At 44.7% G+C, this 19,811-nt stretch overlaps 2 protein-coding genes across 8 annotated transcripts in view; one reads left to right on the forward strand and one right to left on the reverse strand.

The window, feature by feature from the left end:
- Positions 1-7,431, forward strand: part of LOC139462160 (uncharacterized) — a 28,192-nt gene extending 20,761 nt beyond the window's left edge. For all 7 annotated transcript variants that reach the window (XM_071243687.1, XM_071243688.1, XM_071243685.1 and 4 more), the window contains 2 exons: positions 3,292-3,881; positions 4,396-7,431. In XM_071243687.1, coding sequence (XP_071099788.1) covers positions 3,292-3,881; positions 4,396-5,724 — 1,919 coding nt within the window. In that variant the 3' untranslated portion in view covers positions 5,725-7,431. The remainder of the gene's footprint in view (positions 1-3,291; positions 3,882-4,395) is intronic.
- Positions 7,432-13,082: 5,651 nt separating this feature from the next.
- LOC139461690 (neuronal acetylcholine receptor subunit alpha-2-like) lies at positions 13,083-17,975 on the reverse strand. Its single transcript, XM_071243151.1, has 4 exons — positions 17,885-17,975; positions 15,227-15,360; positions 14,454-14,608; positions 13,083-13,911 (listed from the first exon to the last, which is right to left on the reverse strand). The coding sequence occupies exons 1-4, from the start codon at positions 17,940-17,942 to the stop codon at positions 13,554-13,556; spliced, it is 705 nt and encodes a 234-aa protein (XP_071099252.1). The 5' UTR covers positions 17,943-17,975; the 3' UTR covers positions 13,083-13,553.
- Positions 17,976-19,811: the final 1,836 nt, after the last annotated feature.

The raw sequence follows: 19,811 nt of genomic DNA on the forward strand, positions 1-19,811 counted from the left end.
CCAGGTGTAGGTCAAGATCTATGGGGTGTAGCAGTCACACAGGACCTCCATCTGGGCCCTGCTGTCTCCCTGACCTCCAGGGGTAGGTCAAGATCTGTGGGGTGTAGAGGGTCACACCTGACCTCCACCTGGGCCCTGCTAGCTGGCTCCCTGTCTGACTGACCAGTGTGTGTAGGTTCAGAACTATGGGGGGAGGGGGAGGCGGAGGCTGTGTTGCTGGTCACACCTGACCTCCACCTGACCTCCACCCGATCCCACCTTGGCACTGCGTGACTATGACCTGCCATCTGGAGGTCCACGCCCTGAGTTGAGAGGGCAGGCTATGTTGCAGGCCACACATGATAACCCATCTTAGCCCAGCTAGCTGTCTCCTGTAGCCCGCTATTGGTGGATCAATACAAGCTATATTTAGCCTCATCTTCAGCCCAGCCCAGAATGTAGCACACATTAGCAGGTTTGCTGTGCGAGGAGGTGGAGTTTGTCCTGGGCTTGCTGGCTCAGATTGACTGCTGCCTCAGACATACAGATGGGGTGAGGTCTGTTGGAGATAGCTTCAACATAGTGACACATTGTGCACATAGTTCAACACTGGGACTGTATTATTGTGTTACGTGTGGAATAATAGATTTGTTGGAAGGTTCCTGCTGCTATAGAAAGTGTTTGGATGTATTCTGATTGGATCATTTTGGAGGGGATATATCCACTTGTATATCAATTGCACTGATATATCACAGATGGGATGAAGACTACAAGGAATTACCTATTATTTTGTGTTACTTTAAGAATGGTGGTTGAAGATTGCGAGAAATCCGATTGACATTTTGTGCCTGTTGCTTGCATAACTCGAGGGACAAAGACTTTCCAGGTTTGGATTCTGTGGTACTTTAAAAACCTGCATTTGTATATATGCCTTTTGAATGGAGGATTCAACTCAGAAGCGCGCCTACAATTGGTCAGAATCTGAGGTGCTGACATTGTTTGAACTGTGGAGTGACCCGTTTATCCAGAAGGAGCTGAAGCACCTTTACCGCAACAAGACGGTGTACGAACACATTGCCCGCCTCCTCAACACGGCCGGCATCAGGCGCACCTGGGTCCAGTGCAAGGAGAAGATCAAGAAGTTAAAGAAGGAGTTCTATCGTGTCCAGAGAATTTGTGGTGACCTTGACCCTGATGCAGGACCAGTCACTGGGTGCCGATTCTACAAGGAGTTATACCCACTACTGGCGTCGAAGTCGGGGAAAACACGTTTGTGGATTATATATTTTCACTGTTCCATGCGAGGTCTTGGTACACAATGCTCATCTTCCTGTGTGGCTGCTTTAAGAGAATAGGCCTCTAGTACACCATGCTTGTCTCCCCGTGGGGATTCTTGGACAGAATAGGTCTCTAATGTCCCATGCTTGTCTCCCCTAGGGATTCTTGGACAGAATAGGTCACTAGTACACCATGCTTGTCTCCCTGTGGGGATTCTTGGACAGAATAGGTCTCTAGTACACAATGCTTGTCTCCCTGTGGGGATTCTTGGACAGAATAGATCTCCAATGTCCCATGCTTGTCTCCCCGTGGGGATTCTTGGACAGAATATGTCTCTAGTACACCATGCTTGTCTCCCTGTGGGGATTCTTGGACAGAATAGGTCTCCAATGTCCGTTGCTTGTCTCCCCGTGGGGATTCTTGGACAGAATAGGTCTCTAGTACACCATGCTTGTCTCCCTGTGGGGATTCTTGGACAGAATAGGTCTCCAATGTCCCATGCTTGTCTCCCCGTGGGGATTCTTGGACAGAATATGTCTCTAGTACACCATGCTTGTCTCCCTGTGGGGATTCTTGGACAGAATAGGTCTCTAGTGCACAATGCTTGTCTCCCTGTGGGGATTCTTGGACAGAATAGGTCTCCAATGTCCCCTGCTTGTCTCCCCGTGGGGATTCTTGGACAGAATATGTCTCTAGTACACCATGCTTGTCTCCCTGTGGGGATTCTTGGACAGAATAGGTCACTAGTACACCATGCTTGTCTCCCCGTGGGGATTCTTGGACAGAATAGGTCTCCAATGTCCCCTGCTTGTCTCCCCGTGGGGATTCTTGGACAGAATATGTCTCTAGTACACAATGCTTGTCTCCCTGTGGGGATTCTTGGACAGAATAGGTCTCCTATGTCCCATGCTTGTCTCCCCGTGGGGATTCTTGGACTGAATAGGCCTCTAGTACACCATGCTTGTCTCCCTGTGGGCATTCTTGGACAGAATAGGTCTCCAATGTCCCATGCTTGTCTCCCCGTGGGGATTCTTGGACAGAATAGGTCTCTAGTACACCATGCTTGTCTCCCCGTGGGATTCTTGGACAGAATAGGTCTCTAGTAGACCATGCTTGTCTTCCTTTTGGGATTCTAGTACACCATGCTTGTCTCCCTGTGGGGATTCTGGAAGGAGAATAGGTCGCACTGTCATGTGGATCATTGTTGGTATAGTCTACCACAAGTTTGCAGTCATTTGAAACTGGTAATTTATTCTAGAGAAGTCTGTTCATGTTGTGTCAGGCTGGTGGAATATGGTCTGCTCACCGATATGAGGTGTACTGATGTCAAGTAGAAAGCAAATAATTCACATCAGAAAAGTAGGTCCTGCATATTTTACGAAGCATTTTCAGACTGGGCGTGTTCGGACTGGGGGAGTTCAGACTGGGCATGCTCAGACTGGGGGTGTTCAGACTTGGGGGGGGGGGGGGGGGGGGGGGGGGGGGGTTGTTCAGACTGGGCGCGTTCAGGCTGGGCATGCTCAGACTGGGGGTGCTCAGAACTGGGCGTGTTCAGACTAGACTGGGCGCGTTCAGACTGGGCATGTTCAGACTGGGGGTGTTCAGACTGGGGGCATGTTCAGAATGGGACATTCAGACTGGGGGGCGTTCAGCCTGGGCCTCTTCAGCCTAGACTGGGGGCGTTCAGACTGGGTGCGTTCAGACTGGGCGTGTTCAGACCATCGTGATTGTTGGAATATTGTTAATAGTAGCATAATACCATACACACCAATTTCTGTCTTTCCATTCTTTTAAATAAGATTGGTATGTCATATTTTCAAATAGCAATTTAGAGAACTAAAATCTAGGTTTGATGGCTTGTCTAAAAGGCATTGTGTTGGCATTGTATATTCATGTTTGTTTGTTGTTTAATGCTGCTTTCCTCAATATTCAAGTTGGGTAAATAATCTTGCAGGACATACATGAAGAACAGTCTTTTTTTCAGTAGTTAAATCTTAATCATCTGTCATTCATGTGGTTTATTCTCGGTTCCAGCACAGCAGATTCACCATGGCAACTCGCAGGTGTCCTCCAGACCGGGGATGCAGAGCCGACCCCAACAGGGGATGCAGAGCCGACCCCCACAGGGGATGCAGAGTCGTCCTCCACAAGGGATGCAGCCCCGGGCGAGGATGCCCGCACCATCTGCCACGGTCACATCAGCTACCCCGCCCCTCAAGCGACCCCGACTAGAGACTCAGCGGGCAGTGCCACAGACGAACAGACAGATGGGCCAAGCATCAGTTCAGAGACAGAACATGTCAACATTCGACCAATCACATCGCATGCCGGCACCTCGGTCTGTTGTACGATCTCCACAGAGACCGGTTGGTGTCCAGCAAATGTCGACCCAGCAAGCACGGCCCATGCAGCATCGACAAGTGTCAAGGTCACCTCAGCGACAAATAGCAAGGTCAAAACAGCAGATTAGTCAGAGTAGGAATTCAGAGCCAAAATCTGACAGCACAGAGAGAGCATTCCTCAACCCTGACCATAGCTCTCACATCATGACAGAGTTGTCTGCCCTTTGGAAGTCCGGGAAGTTTGTGGACGCTGCCATCATGGTGGGAGGCATGAAGTTACAGGTATGTTGTGTAGTTGGGTGTTGTCGTAGAATGGATGATGATTGTTTCTTGTGAATATCGGAGCATTTCGATTGGTTGTAAGCACTGCTGGGGTCACGGTACACCTGCCTGGAAGCCAGTAGTCCATGCCATGTGCAGGAGAGAGTGAGTGTTAACATTGGCGTTGGTTCAGCCATATGATGATTTGCTGAATATGTACAGGTATTTTATTTGTGTTACAGTTAATGAATTGCAAGTGACCCCTGATTGTCGGGTATTGTAAATGAATGGAGTATGTGCTGCAATTTGAGTGGTTGAAAAACATTCAATGGAATTTGATTGGAAACTGGACTTTTCACTGCATATGAATGTCTCTTGATAATGTGTTTTCGTATCTGCAGGTGTTTGAGAATTTGGTGGTCATGGGGGTAACAGTTGTAAAATCAACCTAACAAAATCAGTTCCAAATGAAATTTCCGGACATTAAATGCTCTGTGAACACACACTGTAGGAATGTCCTGATTCCATGTTTCAGGCTCACCGCATGGTGTTGTTCGCTGCCAGCCCCTACCTGCGGGCATCCTTCGACCACCTCAACCCTGCCACCGAGCTGCGTCTCAAGATGCCATCGGACATCAAGCTGGACATTGTCTACCAGTTCCTCACCTACATCTACGACGGCATCCTCCGCTTGAATCCGAACAACGCGTTCTCTCTTCTCAAGATCTCTCTCATGCTTCGCATGGAACACCTGACAATGTGTTGTCAGGAATACATGACATACGCTGTCAATTCCGGCACAATTCCGCCAATGGCAGTCAAGGATGTCAAGTCTCCGCTGCTGGTGCTGGTTGACCAGAAGGCTCAGGAAACTGGTCAGGGGAAAGCAGACATGTGCACCCAGACCATGTCCGATTCCGAACCAAGTACCATCCGGTCTCCACCCAAGGTGGACTTTGACCGAGTCTTTGGCGAAGAAGACCAAGCAACCACTAGTTACCATAGCAACCAATTTGATCATAGCGTGCAGTCAGACATGGACTTGTATCAGAACTACGACCAGGGGCTTGGCGATGGTGGGGGAGGGGGGCGGGTTGTACACACACAGGACGATGGGGATGCTATGCCCATGATTATTGTGAAGAACGAATGTATTGATCCTGAATATGAATTAAGCATTAATCCTCCACACCTCACCAGTCCCCCTCCTGACCTTGATAACATGAGTCCAGCATCCAACCAGAGCGAGCCCAGGTCTGACACCGAGCAGCACATGAGCAGCCAGACCGACCCCCTTCCCGACACTGATATCAGCAGTCCTGCAGCCCAAGCTGGGGTCGAGGCCATGCAGGTCGTCCCCGGCATCGACCTGGATGTGTCTTCTCCAGACACACCCGACCATGACCTTGAACAATCAACCAATGGCAGTGTCCATCAATCACCACTCACATCTACATTTGACCAATCACAAGTCGGCACTTCTGAATTTGATCAATCACAAGTCAGCACATCTGCATTTGACCAATCAACATCCAGCACCTCCACAGATCAACTTCATTCATTAGAACAATCTTCAGTTTCTCAAAGTGAAACAAATGGGACTCCTTCATATACATTTACTAGTGAAAGTAATATTGCCGAGGGATACGATGAGTCGTTCCCAGACAGGACTAGTGATAATTCTCACACGAACACTGAAGATCAAACATCAGCTTTCACTCAGTCAGCACCTGACCAATCATTGCCCCTCGTGGAGTCCGGTGACCATGCGACGCCTCAGTTTGGGACGGAGGAATTCCTCAGTTCTGACTTTGATGTTCAGATGTCAAATGCCCCCAAAAGTGAACCTGATGACCCAGTATAGCATCAAGTGTGACCTTGACAGGTGTGGAGTGAAACGGCCGTTGACGATATGTCCGTCTACTATGTCTGCTCCCTAAGTGTGTCATCCCGATGTGGTGGTACAAAGTGTGGTACAGGCAGTGCAGGGGTATAAACACGTAGTTGACACACGCTGAGCGATAATGGTATCGTATCATGCATTTTGAGATACAAGGAGCAAGGGCGGGTCCAGCATTTCTAGAAGGGAGTGGTCTGATCCAGCATTTTTCTCAGTCAATTTTACTGCCTACAACATACCATGTTGGGTTTTCCAAAAGAGGGTAGGTGGGGGAACCTCCTCCCTCCCTCTCTGGACCCCCCTATGAGGAGTATACGATACATCAGGTCTGTTATTTGTTGTCTGTTGGATTTCAAAATATTTGGCCCCAAATTCAAAGTAGGCAGTCAACAACAAAACTATGCATCAATGTCAACTTCAAAATTAACTTGCTACCAATAACTGGAAACAAATAGGAAGTGTTGGGAGTTTATGTTAGGAGCTACTGATGTGACAATAGTTATTGTGGATTAAGTCATCATATAGACCCTGGTCCCTGTGATGACATCGATGTAGAAATAACATGCCCCCTCCAGCAGGTGGTCATGTAAACTAACCGACTTGCTTGAAAGGCCTTGAATGAAGGATATAGCCACACAACGTCAGGATCAAGTATCAGATCAAAGTTTTATATAACTGGGGAAAAAAAGCAAAGTGATTTTTCTTTTCGAAAGGTACTTTTTTCTTTTGTTTGGGTGTCAATTGTTGATTTTGACATGATAGAAGTGGACAACTGAATCTTGATCACTGCCATTTTGTAAACCAAACTCATGTGCAGGTATTTGAAATAGTCTTTGGTTTGATACAAAATGAATCCATAGTACATTGTATCCTTGATTTAGTTTCACACCAATGCGTACAGCGTTTAGAAAATGGCAAGTTTCATTTTGAATGATTGCATTTATTAACCTCAGTTGTAATAATTTTTAGTGTTCGAAAGATGCTCTAAGTTATCTGCATTGATGGGCGATTCTCACTGATGGGTGAGTCTCACTTGCCCTGTTGTTGGGTGAGTCTCACTTGCCCTGTTGTTGGGTGAGTCTCACTTGATGGGTGAGTCTCACTCGCCCAGTAGGAAGATTCAGCTGATGTTTGGTGCATGTGTACTTGGTTTCCCACACTGTTTTGGTTATGGAAGTTGAGACTTCTTGTTATTTTATGATTCATTTCTTCCAAACAGCAACATCATTTCTCTAGTTGTGAAGGTTCTGTTGCCATAGTAATGAGTCCCTTGAAGATTTGGGGAGAGTAGGTCTTCAGCAACCCATGCTTGCCGTAATAGGCGACTATGTTTGTCGTAAGAGGCGACTAACGGGATGGGGTGGTTAGGCTTGCTGACTTGATTGATGCATGTCATTGTATCCTAATTGCGTGGATTGCTGCTCATGATGTCAATCACTGGATTGTCTGATCCAGATTCGTTTACTTACAGACCACTGTCCTATAGCTGGAATATTGCTGAGTGCGGCAACAAACAACAAACAAACAAACAAACAAAACCTCGGGACAGCAGTAAACATTCCCAAATACCAGTTTGTTCCATGGTGTGACGAAATGTACCTGGCACTGGAACCTTGAAACGTGGGCAAATCACACGCCCTCATTGCCATCATCTCATTGTACGGACAGTGTTATCATGTTATTTATTTTCTTAATAAAAAAACTAAATTAAGATATTGTTAAGAGTTTTGTTTTCTGAATGTTTGTGTTGCTAACAGGATTTGGTTTGTCCTGGTCATATAACGTGCATCTAATGATGATCAGGTGGTCGCAATGCAGGACATGACTGATCCTACACATGTAGTAGTTGCAACAAGCATCTAATGGGGATTGGGTGTCCCAATGCAGGACATGGCTGATCCTACACATGTAGTAGTTGCAACAAGCATCTAATGGGGATTGGGTGTCACAATGTAGGACATGGCTGATCCTACACATGTAGTAGTTGCAACAAGCATCTAATGGGGATTGGGTGTCACAATGTAGGACATGGCTGATCCTACACATGTAGTAGTTGCAACAAGCATCTAATGGGGATTGGGTGTCACAATGTAGGACATGGCTGATCCTACACATGTAGTAGTTACAACAAGCATCTAATGGGGATTGGGTGTCACAATGTAGGACCTGGCTGATCCTACACATGTAGTAGTTGCAACAAGCATCTAATGGGGATTGGGTGTCACAATGCAGGACATTGCTGATCCTTTACATGTAGTAGTTGCAACAAGCATCTAATGGGGATTGGGTGTCACAATGCAGAACCTGGCTGATCCTACACATGTAGTAGTTGCAACAAGCATCTAATGGGGATTGGGTGTCACAATGCAGGACATGGCTGATCCTTTACATGTAGTAGTTGCAACAAGCATCTAATGGGGATTGGGTGTCACAATGCAGAACCTGGCTGATCCTACACATGTAGTAGTTGCAACAAGCATCTAATGGGGATTGGGTGTCACAATGCAGGACGTGGCTGATCCTTTACATGCAGTAGTCGCAACAAACATCTAATGGGGATTGGGTGTCACAATGCAGGACATGGCTGATCCTTTACATGTAGAAGTTGCAACAAGCATCTAATGGGGATTGGGTGTCACAATGCAGAACCTGGCTGATCCTACACATGTAGTAGTTGCAACAAGCATCTAATGGGATTGGGTGTCACAATGTAGGACCTGGCTGATCCTACACATGTAGTAGTTGCAACAAGCATCTAATGGGGATTGGGTGTCCCAATGCAGAACCTGGCTGATCCTACACATGTAGTAGTTGCAACAAGCATCTAATGGGGATTGGGTGTCACAATGCAGAACCTGGCTGATCCTACACATGTAGTAGTTGCAACAAGCAGTTAATAGGGACCTGGTGTCACAATGTAGGACCTGGCTGATCCTACACTTGTAGTAGTTGCAACAAGCATCTAATGGGGATTGAGTGTCACAATGTAGGACCTGGCTGATCCTATACATGTTCAGTTGCAACAAGCATCTAATGGGGATTGGGTGTCACAATGCAGGACATGGCTGATCCTTTACATGTAGTAGTTGCAACAAGCATCTAATGGGGATTGGGTGTCACAATGTAGGACCTGGCTGATCCTACACATGTAGTAGTTGCAACAAGCATCTAATGGGGATTGGGTGTCCCAATGCAGAACCTGGCTGATCCTACACATGTAGTAGTTGCAACAAGCATCTAATGGGGATTGGGTGTCCCAATGCAGAACCTGGCTGATCCTACACATGTAGTAGTTGCAACAAGCATCTAATGGGGATTGGGTGTCACAATGTTAATCCTCCGTCTACTATATATTATGTACAGTGTTCCTCATTCAGTCTCGCTTGACAACGGTAGGATCTATATCGAAACGTCGTAAGAGGTTGTTATCCATAAATTTTGTCTACTTTGTCTTTTATTCGTGAATGATATGTTTTACAATTGCCCATGTGATTAGATTGAACACTACACACTGTTTCTTCAGCGCCCGGAAACCCATAACACGGTGATACACGCGTTACCACTTTACTTCTGATTTTTCTGTTGATAACATTACCACAACAGTTTAACAAGTTAACAAGTTAATACTGTCTAAAGATTCATTACTGTGTCAAATGAACAACTAACACTCACGAAGAAGACATTGCAGCAAAACACTGAATGACTAATACTTAAATTGATACGAAAACTTCTGTTGAACCACCGATTTGAATGATTGACAAATACATACTTCCGGGTGCAAGCTAAAACGGCACCTCTATTTTCAATCACGATTTAAGTAGTAGTAAAAATGCTTTATTTAATGCTTTATTGTAATGTTGTAGCATTTGTGCTTTATTTACATTGTCATTGTCTTCCACAGTTATTCAGTTTCGTGATAATATAATATACAATATATACAGAGTCGGCGAGTAAATTGGAGTTGAGGCTTATGAAAACTTGTTCTAACAATTCACAATTATTTGTGTTTGCAAGTGACCATGCGAATTTGATTTCATGTATTTCTCCCAATTGCGTGGATCAATGTTCGTAATGTTAACCACTGGATTGTCTGGTCCAGACTCGATTATTTACAGACCGCCGTCACATAGCTGGAATATTGCTGAGTGCGGCGTTAAACAACACCCAAACAAAAACAATCTTTGATTTCTGTACCGAGGTAAAAAAAAATAAGGCGCCGTTTTTGTCAGGCAATAGTAGCCGTTTTCTATGGTGGCCGAGAGGGGACATCGCTTTATCGCTTTCTTGCTCTATCGCTTTCTCGCTTTCTCGTTTTCTCGCTTTCTCGTTTTCTCGCTCTATCGCTTTCTCGCTCTATCGCTTGGGTGAGATCAAGCGATATCTACACTGTAGATATCGCTGCAATGAAATTGCATCACAATGCTTTGCAGACCATTGTGACGTCATTGGCTACCATGACGTCACAATCAAATGACATCACTAATGGCTCTGCTAACAACTGTTTGCAGTACTTTTTACACTTAAGACACTGCTTATTACTTTCTACAAACTGAAAAAGTTGGAAGAATGATGTTGGATGATAAATAAAATATCACCCTCGTGTCTTTTGATATCAATGTATATCAACACTCGTTGATAAAAGTGGAAAAAAATCCTCGGCAAGCCTCGGAGTTTTCAAACGTTTATCAACTCGTGTTGATATATTTGATATCAAAAGACACTCGGGTTAGATTCTCTATTTATCATCCAAAACTGGCTCCAACAGGAGATACCGCTTGGGCGGGATCAATCGATATCTTGCATCACAATGCTTTGCAGACCATTGTTACGTCTTTGGTTACTATGATATCACAATCAAATGACATCACTTATGGCTCTGCTGCTGAAGCTGTCAGAAGTACTTTTTACACTAAGATACTTCTTATTACTGTCTAGAAATTGAAAAAGTTGATGTTGGATGATAAATAAAATTTCACCCTTGTGTCTTTTGATATCAAATACTAGTATATCAACACTCGTAGACAAAAGTGGAAAAACTCCTCGGCAAGCTTCGGAATTTTTATACACTCGGGTGAAATTCTCTACGTATTCGGTTTTGCCCAACATGGCGGCAACAGAAATCATCGTGACGTCATACGTAAAACCTTGCGTCAACCTTGCGCTAACCCATGCGTCGCAACTAGTTGTGACTTGATAATTACGTTATCAGCCACCTGTCGATTAGCATCTTTACATAGGGACATAGTTTTAAAAAAATAGGGGGATCTAATTTATTATTAAATTTAAGCATTACACCAGACAAAATACAAGCAGTTCTGAAGGGCTAACCTATGCGGACCAGTTGCTTCCCTGCTGGTAGTGAAGAGTTGACTAATGACGAACAGGTGGGTCACGTGGCTACAGGGAATCACGTGTCAATGTGCTCTGACGGCCCGGGCCGTTTCTCATGCACGAGACGACTTTCTTGAAAATGAACACGACCTGTTTGACAAGCACGACGCAAAGTTGGATATTTTCCAGGCGCTTTGATCACTTCTGTCGATGTTGCCGTCATCACATTGTGTTGGTTTGTTGTTTGACTCCACAGTCAGCTTTATTCCATCTGGACCAGACAAACCAGTGATTGATGTCATAACGCAATCAACCAAGTCACAGAGCCTGACGACCTGATCCAATTGAGCCGACTCTTACGATAAGAATAGTTTTCGGGGGACCAGATTTACCCAGGTATCTCCACAGGGCTAGGCTCTATCACCATGGAAACCCCCGTCCCAGTGTATTTCCACACGTCTCGCGTCACACACATTGGTGGCTCCGTGGAATAATTCGCTACGTATACGCGTCCAATACCCATTAATTCTGGGTTCGAATCCTAGATTCACTTTTATTATGCGCCTTGAGGTGTCAGCTTTCCTGTGTTTGTTTTCACTAAAGTGGGGCACGTCGATAGGTTGACATAACGTAAACAGCGTCGGATATTTCACCAGCGTTCATCATGCAGCGATTATACCAAGTACTAACTGACATTGCTATGTAGGCTATGATAAATACTAGTACCTCGTGGGATTTACATCTCTGCCCGACTGCTTGCTGTCACAGGGGTTAAACGTTCATAACCATCTGTGTAAGGTTTGTTTGTTTGTTGTTTATTCCAGCTATATGACGGCGGTCTGTAAATAATCGAGTCTTGACCAGACAATCCAGTGTTTGACATCATGAGCATCGACCCACGCAATTGGGATCGATGACATGCATCAACCAAGTCAGCGAGCCTGACCACCGGATCCTGTTAGTCGCCTCTAACGTCAAGCATGGGTTGCTCCTATTCTATCCCGGATCTTCACGGGTGTGTAAGGTACGCTTTAACAGTGCTCGTCTGTCGGAAGAACGATTATTCAGCTTCAGCATAGTTTCTGACAGCATATGATATATATAGGCGGAAAGAAGTACTTGTGCTTAATATAACATTCAATAAAAATAATTTTGTTCTGAAATTATATAATGCGTCTTTCAATACATATTCATGAAAACATCTGAAAACTTTAAGGTCGTGATTCACAATTTGTACGTGCATGTTCATGGACGGCGCATACTTTGGATTTTTGCGTGTTTGTTCGGAGCATGATACATTAACTGTTTAGCTATCGGGTGCTCATAAAAAACAACATATTTATCCGTAAATAACGCTGACGCAATGCGACGGCTTGCTGACAAAATTCAACGTGTACGCGTGCCGTGGGTATACTGCATACTGCCGTGGGTATACTGCATACTGCCGTGGGTATACTGCATACTGCCGTGGGTATACTGCATACTGCCGTGGGTATACTGCATACTGCCGTGGGTATACTGCATACTGCCGTGGGTATACTGCATACTGCCGTGGGTATACTGCATACTGCCGTGGGTATACTGCATACTGCCGTGGGTATACTGCAAACAGGAATGCCGCAAAACGAAGTTGTAAGACAATTTAATGCTCATCGAAACAAATTTCATCTCTTTAGAGAAGTTATCTACAGCAAGGCAGCATTCATGACTTGCCACGGGCAGGTCGCCCACGTGTGATGTCACATCAACAAGACAACCATATTCGGTTGGTTCATCTACGGAATCGATACCAAACTGCCTCGTTTATGGCGTGTCGCTCTGCGTCCTGTTACCAGGTATGGGTTTGGCAAGGAATTTGTGATGATAAAACGTTGGTCAGGTGAATGACCAAATATTACGACGTTATTTTCAATAACATAACATCTACACCACTTTATATGATGCATATTTACTTCCTTCCGTTAGTGTATTATGACATGCAATAGGCTCTATTAAGAGAACAGAACATCCATTTGGTTTTAACCTTTTTATTTATCCGTATATGAATGTAAAGGACACATGCTCAACACCGAGACAACCCTGCCGCAAATACCCGCATGAAGGAATGGGCTTGTCAGTCATGCTTCCCTACTATTCTGTATTACGATTAATAAAGCAAGCAAGACACATATAAGTCCCCTCAACAATCAAATCAGTGTCCTTTTCCTAGTTTTTGTTGAACGCTGTATCAAGATTCTGTTTATACTCTCAGTTCTATCTAAATTGACAAGGTTAAAAGGTACACAATGTATACTGTAATGCGCCTGTACTGAAAATCATGGAACACGTGATTCCCTTGTATTTGTTAATGGGGAACGTGTCATCTGAATCTTTCTACGGTAGATAACAGATTCTCCATGACTACAAAAATGAATGCTTTCAGTACTATTTGATACCAGGTTAGCAGACGCTGCAGGCGACGTCTATCGCCTCCTTCTCCTCCTCAGTGCTGCAGGCCTGAAGGTCAGCTTGTAGGAGAGGTCGATGTACTGTTCCGGGCAGCAGTCGTAGAGGATGACGTTGCGCACAGCAGTGTTGTTTACGATGTCGAAGTCGTAGTTGGGGACATAGTCAGTGAGGTCAGCCTTATGCTCCCCTTGGAAATCAAGATCGAGTTCATTTCCGTTGTGAACCCAGGATCCGAACTTGAGGGTGCATGTGGTGGGGTCACTTCCTGGGAGGACGGGGCAGCGCGACCTGATAGTGGCTGGTCGGATAAGAAACACACTTCCGTCACTGTAGACCAACGCTTGGACTGTGGCAGCGCGGATACCAGACGCCCTGGGGGATAGTCAGTCCAGGTTAGTGTTTAGTAAAAAGTACATTGCGAGAAACACATTTTGGTTCACCAGCGATAGTGCTGGAATATTGCTAAAAGCGGCGTAAAACCATACTCACTAAAGAGAAAAACGAAATACTTTTTTTAACCCCAAACCCCACGATCTTTAAGGTCTAAAGCACACTAAAGGTGCAATTTCAATATCACGTTTCATCGTATTTCTGTTTCATGTGGGGAAACACGAAAAAAATTGTGCACACAAAACAGTGACGTCAGTATCAGTGGCGCGCGTCAGTGACAGAGGGTGGGCGGTCGACAAAGTAGACCTAAAAACGACGGAGTATGTGGATAAAGTCTTTCTCTATTGCAATATGACATGGTTCATGAATAAAGTAATTCCGATAAGCCCCTTTAATTTGTGAAAGTCGCGTTAGATCAAACACAGGAACACGGGTGGTTAAATGAGCCATGTGGCCAATGGAGGAATGACTTGGCCTTCACCCTTTAGACTTAAGATTCGCTATGACGCCATTACAAGACCTACCCGTTATACAGCATGATGTCAGGGATCCACACCTTGCCTGCAGGGACGGCCATTTTCTGAACGTTGTTGAACTCTGCGGGATCCCATCTCAGGCGCGGGTCCTGCCACGACAACGTCAACCACACCTCCGTCTTCAATAGCTGGAAGGATACGCTCTGGAAACAACGCGACGACGTCATTAAATGTGGAGTGCATTGCAACAGGTAATGCAGGTACAGACTGAGAGGCAAAGATATGGGCAATCGTATTCTGCTGGACGAGCGAGCGTTTCAAACAGCATCAATTTAACTGAGGATAATTAGATATAGGTAGTCATTCCATGCACTGCTTAATATAAAATTGAGGCTTGCAATATCGTGTTATCTTCTAAATAGTAGTTAAAACTCCCAGTTCATTGTGATATATTTGGGTCACGTGTTACTTGAGGTCTTCCAGTCTTTGGGTATCACTCGATGGCTTCCTTTAAAGTGGGAATAGGGAGGCCACTTAACAGTTTGACAATGTCATTCTTTGTTTTCCAAGTCAAATTTGAGTATATCAAGCAATAAACATCCTACATGCATGGATCTAATACAATCTTTTAGTAGACCGGAAGTGGAGGCACCTTATTAGCAGACCGGAAGTTGAGCCAGACTGAGAAGAACGCAGTTATTTTTGATAACACGAGGACAGGTTTACCTTGTTGATCCTAAACCGGTCCCGCTACTGCAATACGTTAAAGCGAGGCGCATCTAGCCACGGATGTCTGTGGGCACAAGCCTTGTGTTACTCACCAATTCATGAACCTGTATGAGCTGCAGGTTAAACTTGACACTGATGGTGGAGTTGACGGAGGTGCGGGGCATGACGTCCCTGGTGTAGCCCTTCATCAACGTCCGGAACAGGCGGTCGTACAACTGGGCGGACGCTAAAGTGGACAACGTCAGACACTTTGACGGGTAGGTTGCACGGTAATTATAAACAGCGACAAAACCCTTTCCATATCCAATAGAAATCTTTGCATAAAGCAGAGTCGATTGTACGATTCCGACTATATCATGAGCATGTGTTTATGAATCACTATCAAACAGTCATGATACCAGGTGTTCGCCAAAAGGTGAGCGTATCCTGCCCCACCGGTGGCACCCGTCACAAACACATGCAAGATCAAGTCAATTGTTCACCAGAATAAGCACGGGAACATAGGGTACAAGTCAAAATTAGGAATTGTATCGGACATCATTTTTGACACTGATGCGTCAAATTTGGAAATGTCCTCTCTTGCTTTACTGAGACCTTGAATGTTGTTACCTTGATCAAACAACTTCTGAGTGAGAGTTGTGTGATGTGTTTTGAAATCTTGGTAGAAAGTCGTGAAATGTAAACACCAAAGGCTGGAGCTGCTGGTGTGCTGCTCGACCTGAAGGGGAAGTTTAAGTCATCCCTCCTGTCACACAGTCGCGTGGAGAGTGTTTTGTCACTCTGAATCTTTATGCATAGATCTAAATATGAAACAGATGAGGCGTTCTGACTGTCGCCTTTGTTTCTAGTCCAGGTGGGTAAATCAGTGGAGTGAGTGAGTGAGTTCGGTTTAACGCCGCTTTTAACGGTATTCCAGTTATATCGCGGCGTGTCAGCTTAGTGTGGGAGGAAAGCCCGAAGTGATGCAGGTCTCTGACGTTTACCACTTCGGTGAAACCCACGAGCACGGGTATGGTGCTGACAAACCTAGAAACATAATTGGGGCGAACCAGGATTCGAACCCACAATCATAGGTTTCTGGCGTGTCCAAGGGACGCAACTCTGCACAGCGAATCGCGGCGCCTTAGACGACTGGGCCACCCGTGGCCCCTGTAAATCATTGGAGCGAATCGCGGCGCCTTAGACGACTGGGCCACCCGTGGCCCCTGTAAATCATTTGAGGGGAATTGGCTATGTGATTGTTATTGAACGATATCAGATCTTCGATAAACCTGAAGCTTAAGTTAAACTTCTTGGCCAAATTTCCTTCTTTTGACTTTGCCAATCCGAACAGACATTCCGAATTATATGCAGAAAGAAAGGTGCCCATGGAGATGTCTAATTTTAGCCTAAATGTCTTACTCCCAAATGTTTCGTAGATGTTATCAATGAGGAAATTCAGCATTTCACATATTGTAAACTTCAGATGGCATTTGCTTTCATTTTTCAAATGTACAGCCAGTTGGTACAGTAAACTAGGATTATGACGAAATCAAAGGGACCAATAATTTCAGTTCGTAATAAACATAGTTCGTTATAAGCATATATAACATGTACAACAAATGGCCGTGACTAAAAAATAAGTTCGTTCTATCGGTCAGTTCGTTATAAGCGTGTTCGTTATAAACGTAGTTTACTGAACACCAAATCGTGTACTAGTTGTAATCATCATGCACTTCTCCAGTGTATCTACAGTAAACTACGTTAATAACGAACACGCTTATAACGAACTGACCGATATAACGAACTTATTTATTAGTCCCGGCCATTTGTTGTATATATACTGTAAATATGTTTATAACGAACTACGGTTATTACGAACTAAAATTAGTGGTCTCTTTGAGTTCGTTATAACCGTAGTTTGCTGTGCTTCCTAATCTTCTTAACTGTATGAACACTGCCTCCTATCTGTATATATACTTGTCGTCATGAGGAACGACGTGGGCACATGGACCTCACGTATTATATGGGAGGGGAATCGAACCCAGGGCTTCGGCTTGACGAACGAACGTTTTATCCACGAGACTACAAAACCACCCACCAATCCTCGGTCAGGATACCCTCTGTTTTCCACGATTCCGCGGTCGCGGAATATTTTGTAGGAAAGCCTACTCGATGCAGACATTTAGATATCTTGCAGAAAATCGCATTTTGTCTAGAACTCGCATTTTTGCATTTATCTACTGCACAGAACTTTAACATGTGAGACGAAAGCTGGTTTAAACGTACGGAAATTTATTTCGGTTTTAAGTGAAGTTGACTTTTGTGTTATTGCTTACCGAAGGTGCATGTCTGTATGTCTACACAAGTGATCTCCAGATTCACTTCAATGAGCTATTAATACCTGACACAAGTCAAACAGGGACAAAACTACCAAATTCACGAAAACTAAACATAATGTTTTGCAAAAATGTATGCAGAATTACAAAATTTGGTTTCAGAATTTCCACAAATTGACAAAATTTTGTTTTATTTGGCCGCGAATCACAGCAGGGCCTGTTACAGCACTATACCAGCAGCATCACGGGGAGGACATCAGAACTAGCTTCACATGTTGTACCCAAGTAGGGAATCGATACCCGGCACCCCGCGTGACGGGCGAACCCTTTACAACTTGGCTACCCACCGCAACCTACAATTATGAACAACATTAATAAAAGACAATGAAATAAAAAGATGTTACCGGGTAACATTATAACAAAGTGACTTACCCCCAAACACGCAGACCGTGAGACAGACGAGGACACACGCCAACTTCATGCTGTTCATAGTGACTCCTGTGTGGGAAGACTTGACGCTCACCCACGGGCTCTGGGATGAATGTAGCCCCGCGGTCAGCAAGACTCCAAAGAGACCCGGGGGTGAGGAAGTGACCAATCCGTCCTTCCGTGGGTCAAGAAGGCTACTTAGACGTGTCACCATGGTCACGGAGCACGAGGTGTCAGGTGCCCTGGTTTTACCAGAGCTTGGGTCATGGGCGCTGTGACCAACATCTTCACTGACGGATGCAAGGGGGATGCATGGGCGTTTGAATGCCATGACAAAAAAATATTTATTTATTTATTTATTTATTTATCCACCATCCATTCATCCCCATTCATTCATTCATTCATTCTATGTGTCACACTCTGCAAGTTACGCCAAACAATACATGATTTTGGTGTAAACTCAAAGCCCAGGCTTGTGAGGCTTACGAGACACAAACTCTCTTAAAATACCACATCTGGATACAATTGATAAAAGTAACATATATTTAAGAACTTAGCGACATGTGGGGGTTGTTTATCGTACAATAAAACACAATAAAACAGGGAGAATAAACCATGAGGGATACACAACTCCCACTCGTCGTTTAGATCTTATATGAGATATCAACAGTATGTACCGCCGCTTAGGATGACGATGAATTGTACAAGCTTTAGAAATATCTACCCGTATTTAAATAATGATGACTCCCTCAATAGAATCCGACCTCGGCAATGCCGGACAAGTCCATTTTATGCACAGGTGGGTATTACCCGCATATTCTCACAATCCTTACTTTGATTACCTGTATCTTTTCGCCCAATACCGATTGTCATATTTCTCCCGCTTTGGGATGCGATTATTCGGCCATCGCGTTTATCTGCGTTGCCCAGCTACATTTATGGGGAACAACTCGCTAGACACTCCCCTCTCAAAAAGAACGTCGTCATATATAGGACGTCTTCAAGTTGCGAGCGCATGTTCGAATCTCCAGAAATGACGTCATACTAGAACAATGTTTTATCGTGAAAAACACACAGTCTTCGTTCTTCATTGTTCTTTGCGATTGACCGCGTAGCTATCTTATAGTTACGTATATACCCCAGGCAGGATGCATTGAGAACATAATTCACAGTGCAGTTCCAAATGAAGCATAACATTGGCCCACATGAAAGTGAACTTTGACAATGCATATTCAAATCTTCTAAAATGGACAGTTTAGGGGAGGTAATCAAGGACGGGACACGATGAAGCCTCCCAATGCAGTAAGAGTATGGGGGCATATAAACGTTCAAATCAACCGTTATGTAAGGCACAGAGCGGCTAGTGGGTTGTCAAGGAGATTTTCTTCCACCGGCGCTAAGCTGGCCAGGCCTCCTAATGAACATGGACACGTATCAGCTGGTCTCTACTCCAGCAAGTGACCACTCATTACGGCCAGGAAGAAAGCAGGGGTCAAATTGTAGTGTTGACAGATTGTAATCTCAAATCTACGTGCGGTCATGATGTTGTGCTGTTTCTGAACAGACATCCTTTGTCAACCCTCAACATCACACACAGATTGTGTCAACCCTCAACATCACACACAGATTGTGTCAACCCTCAACATCACACACACATTGTGTCAACCCTCAACATCACACACAGATTGTGTCAACCCCTCAACATCACACACACATTGTGTCAACCCTCAACATCACACACAGATTGTGTCAAACCCTCAACATCACACACAGATTGTGTCAAACCCTCAACATCACACACAGATTATGTCAAACCCTCAACATCACACACACATTGTGTCAAACCCTCAACATCACACACAGATTGTGTCAAACCCTCAACATCACACACAGATTGTGTCAAACCCTCAACATCACACACAGATTGTGT

The sequence above is a fragment of the Haliotis cracherodii genome, unplaced genomic scaffold (assembly GCF_022045235.1).
Source record: "Haliotis cracherodii isolate W230 unplaced genomic scaffold, xgHalCrac1.p SCAF_15, whole genome shotgun sequence".
NCBI lineage: Eukaryota > Metazoa > Mollusca > Gastropoda > Lepetellida > Haliotidae > Haliotis > Haliotis cracherodii.

What these genes read in the sequence shown, in the direction of transcription:
- LOC139461690 (XM_071243151.1), bottom strand. Translation starts at nt 17,942, where the DNA reads ATGAACAGCATGAAGTTGGCGTGTGTCCTCGTCTGTCTCACGGTCTGC. An exon ending in CACGGTCTGCGTGTTTGGGG is followed by an intron (nt 15,361 to 17,884) that starts GTAAGTCACTTT and finishes TGTCCACTTTAG; the next exon opens with CGTCCGCCCAGTTGTACGAC. An exon ending in TCATACAGGTTCATGAATTG is followed by an intron (nt 14,609 to 15,226) that starts GTGAGTAACACA and finishes CGTTGTTTCCAG; the next exon opens with AGCGTATCCTTCCAGCTATT.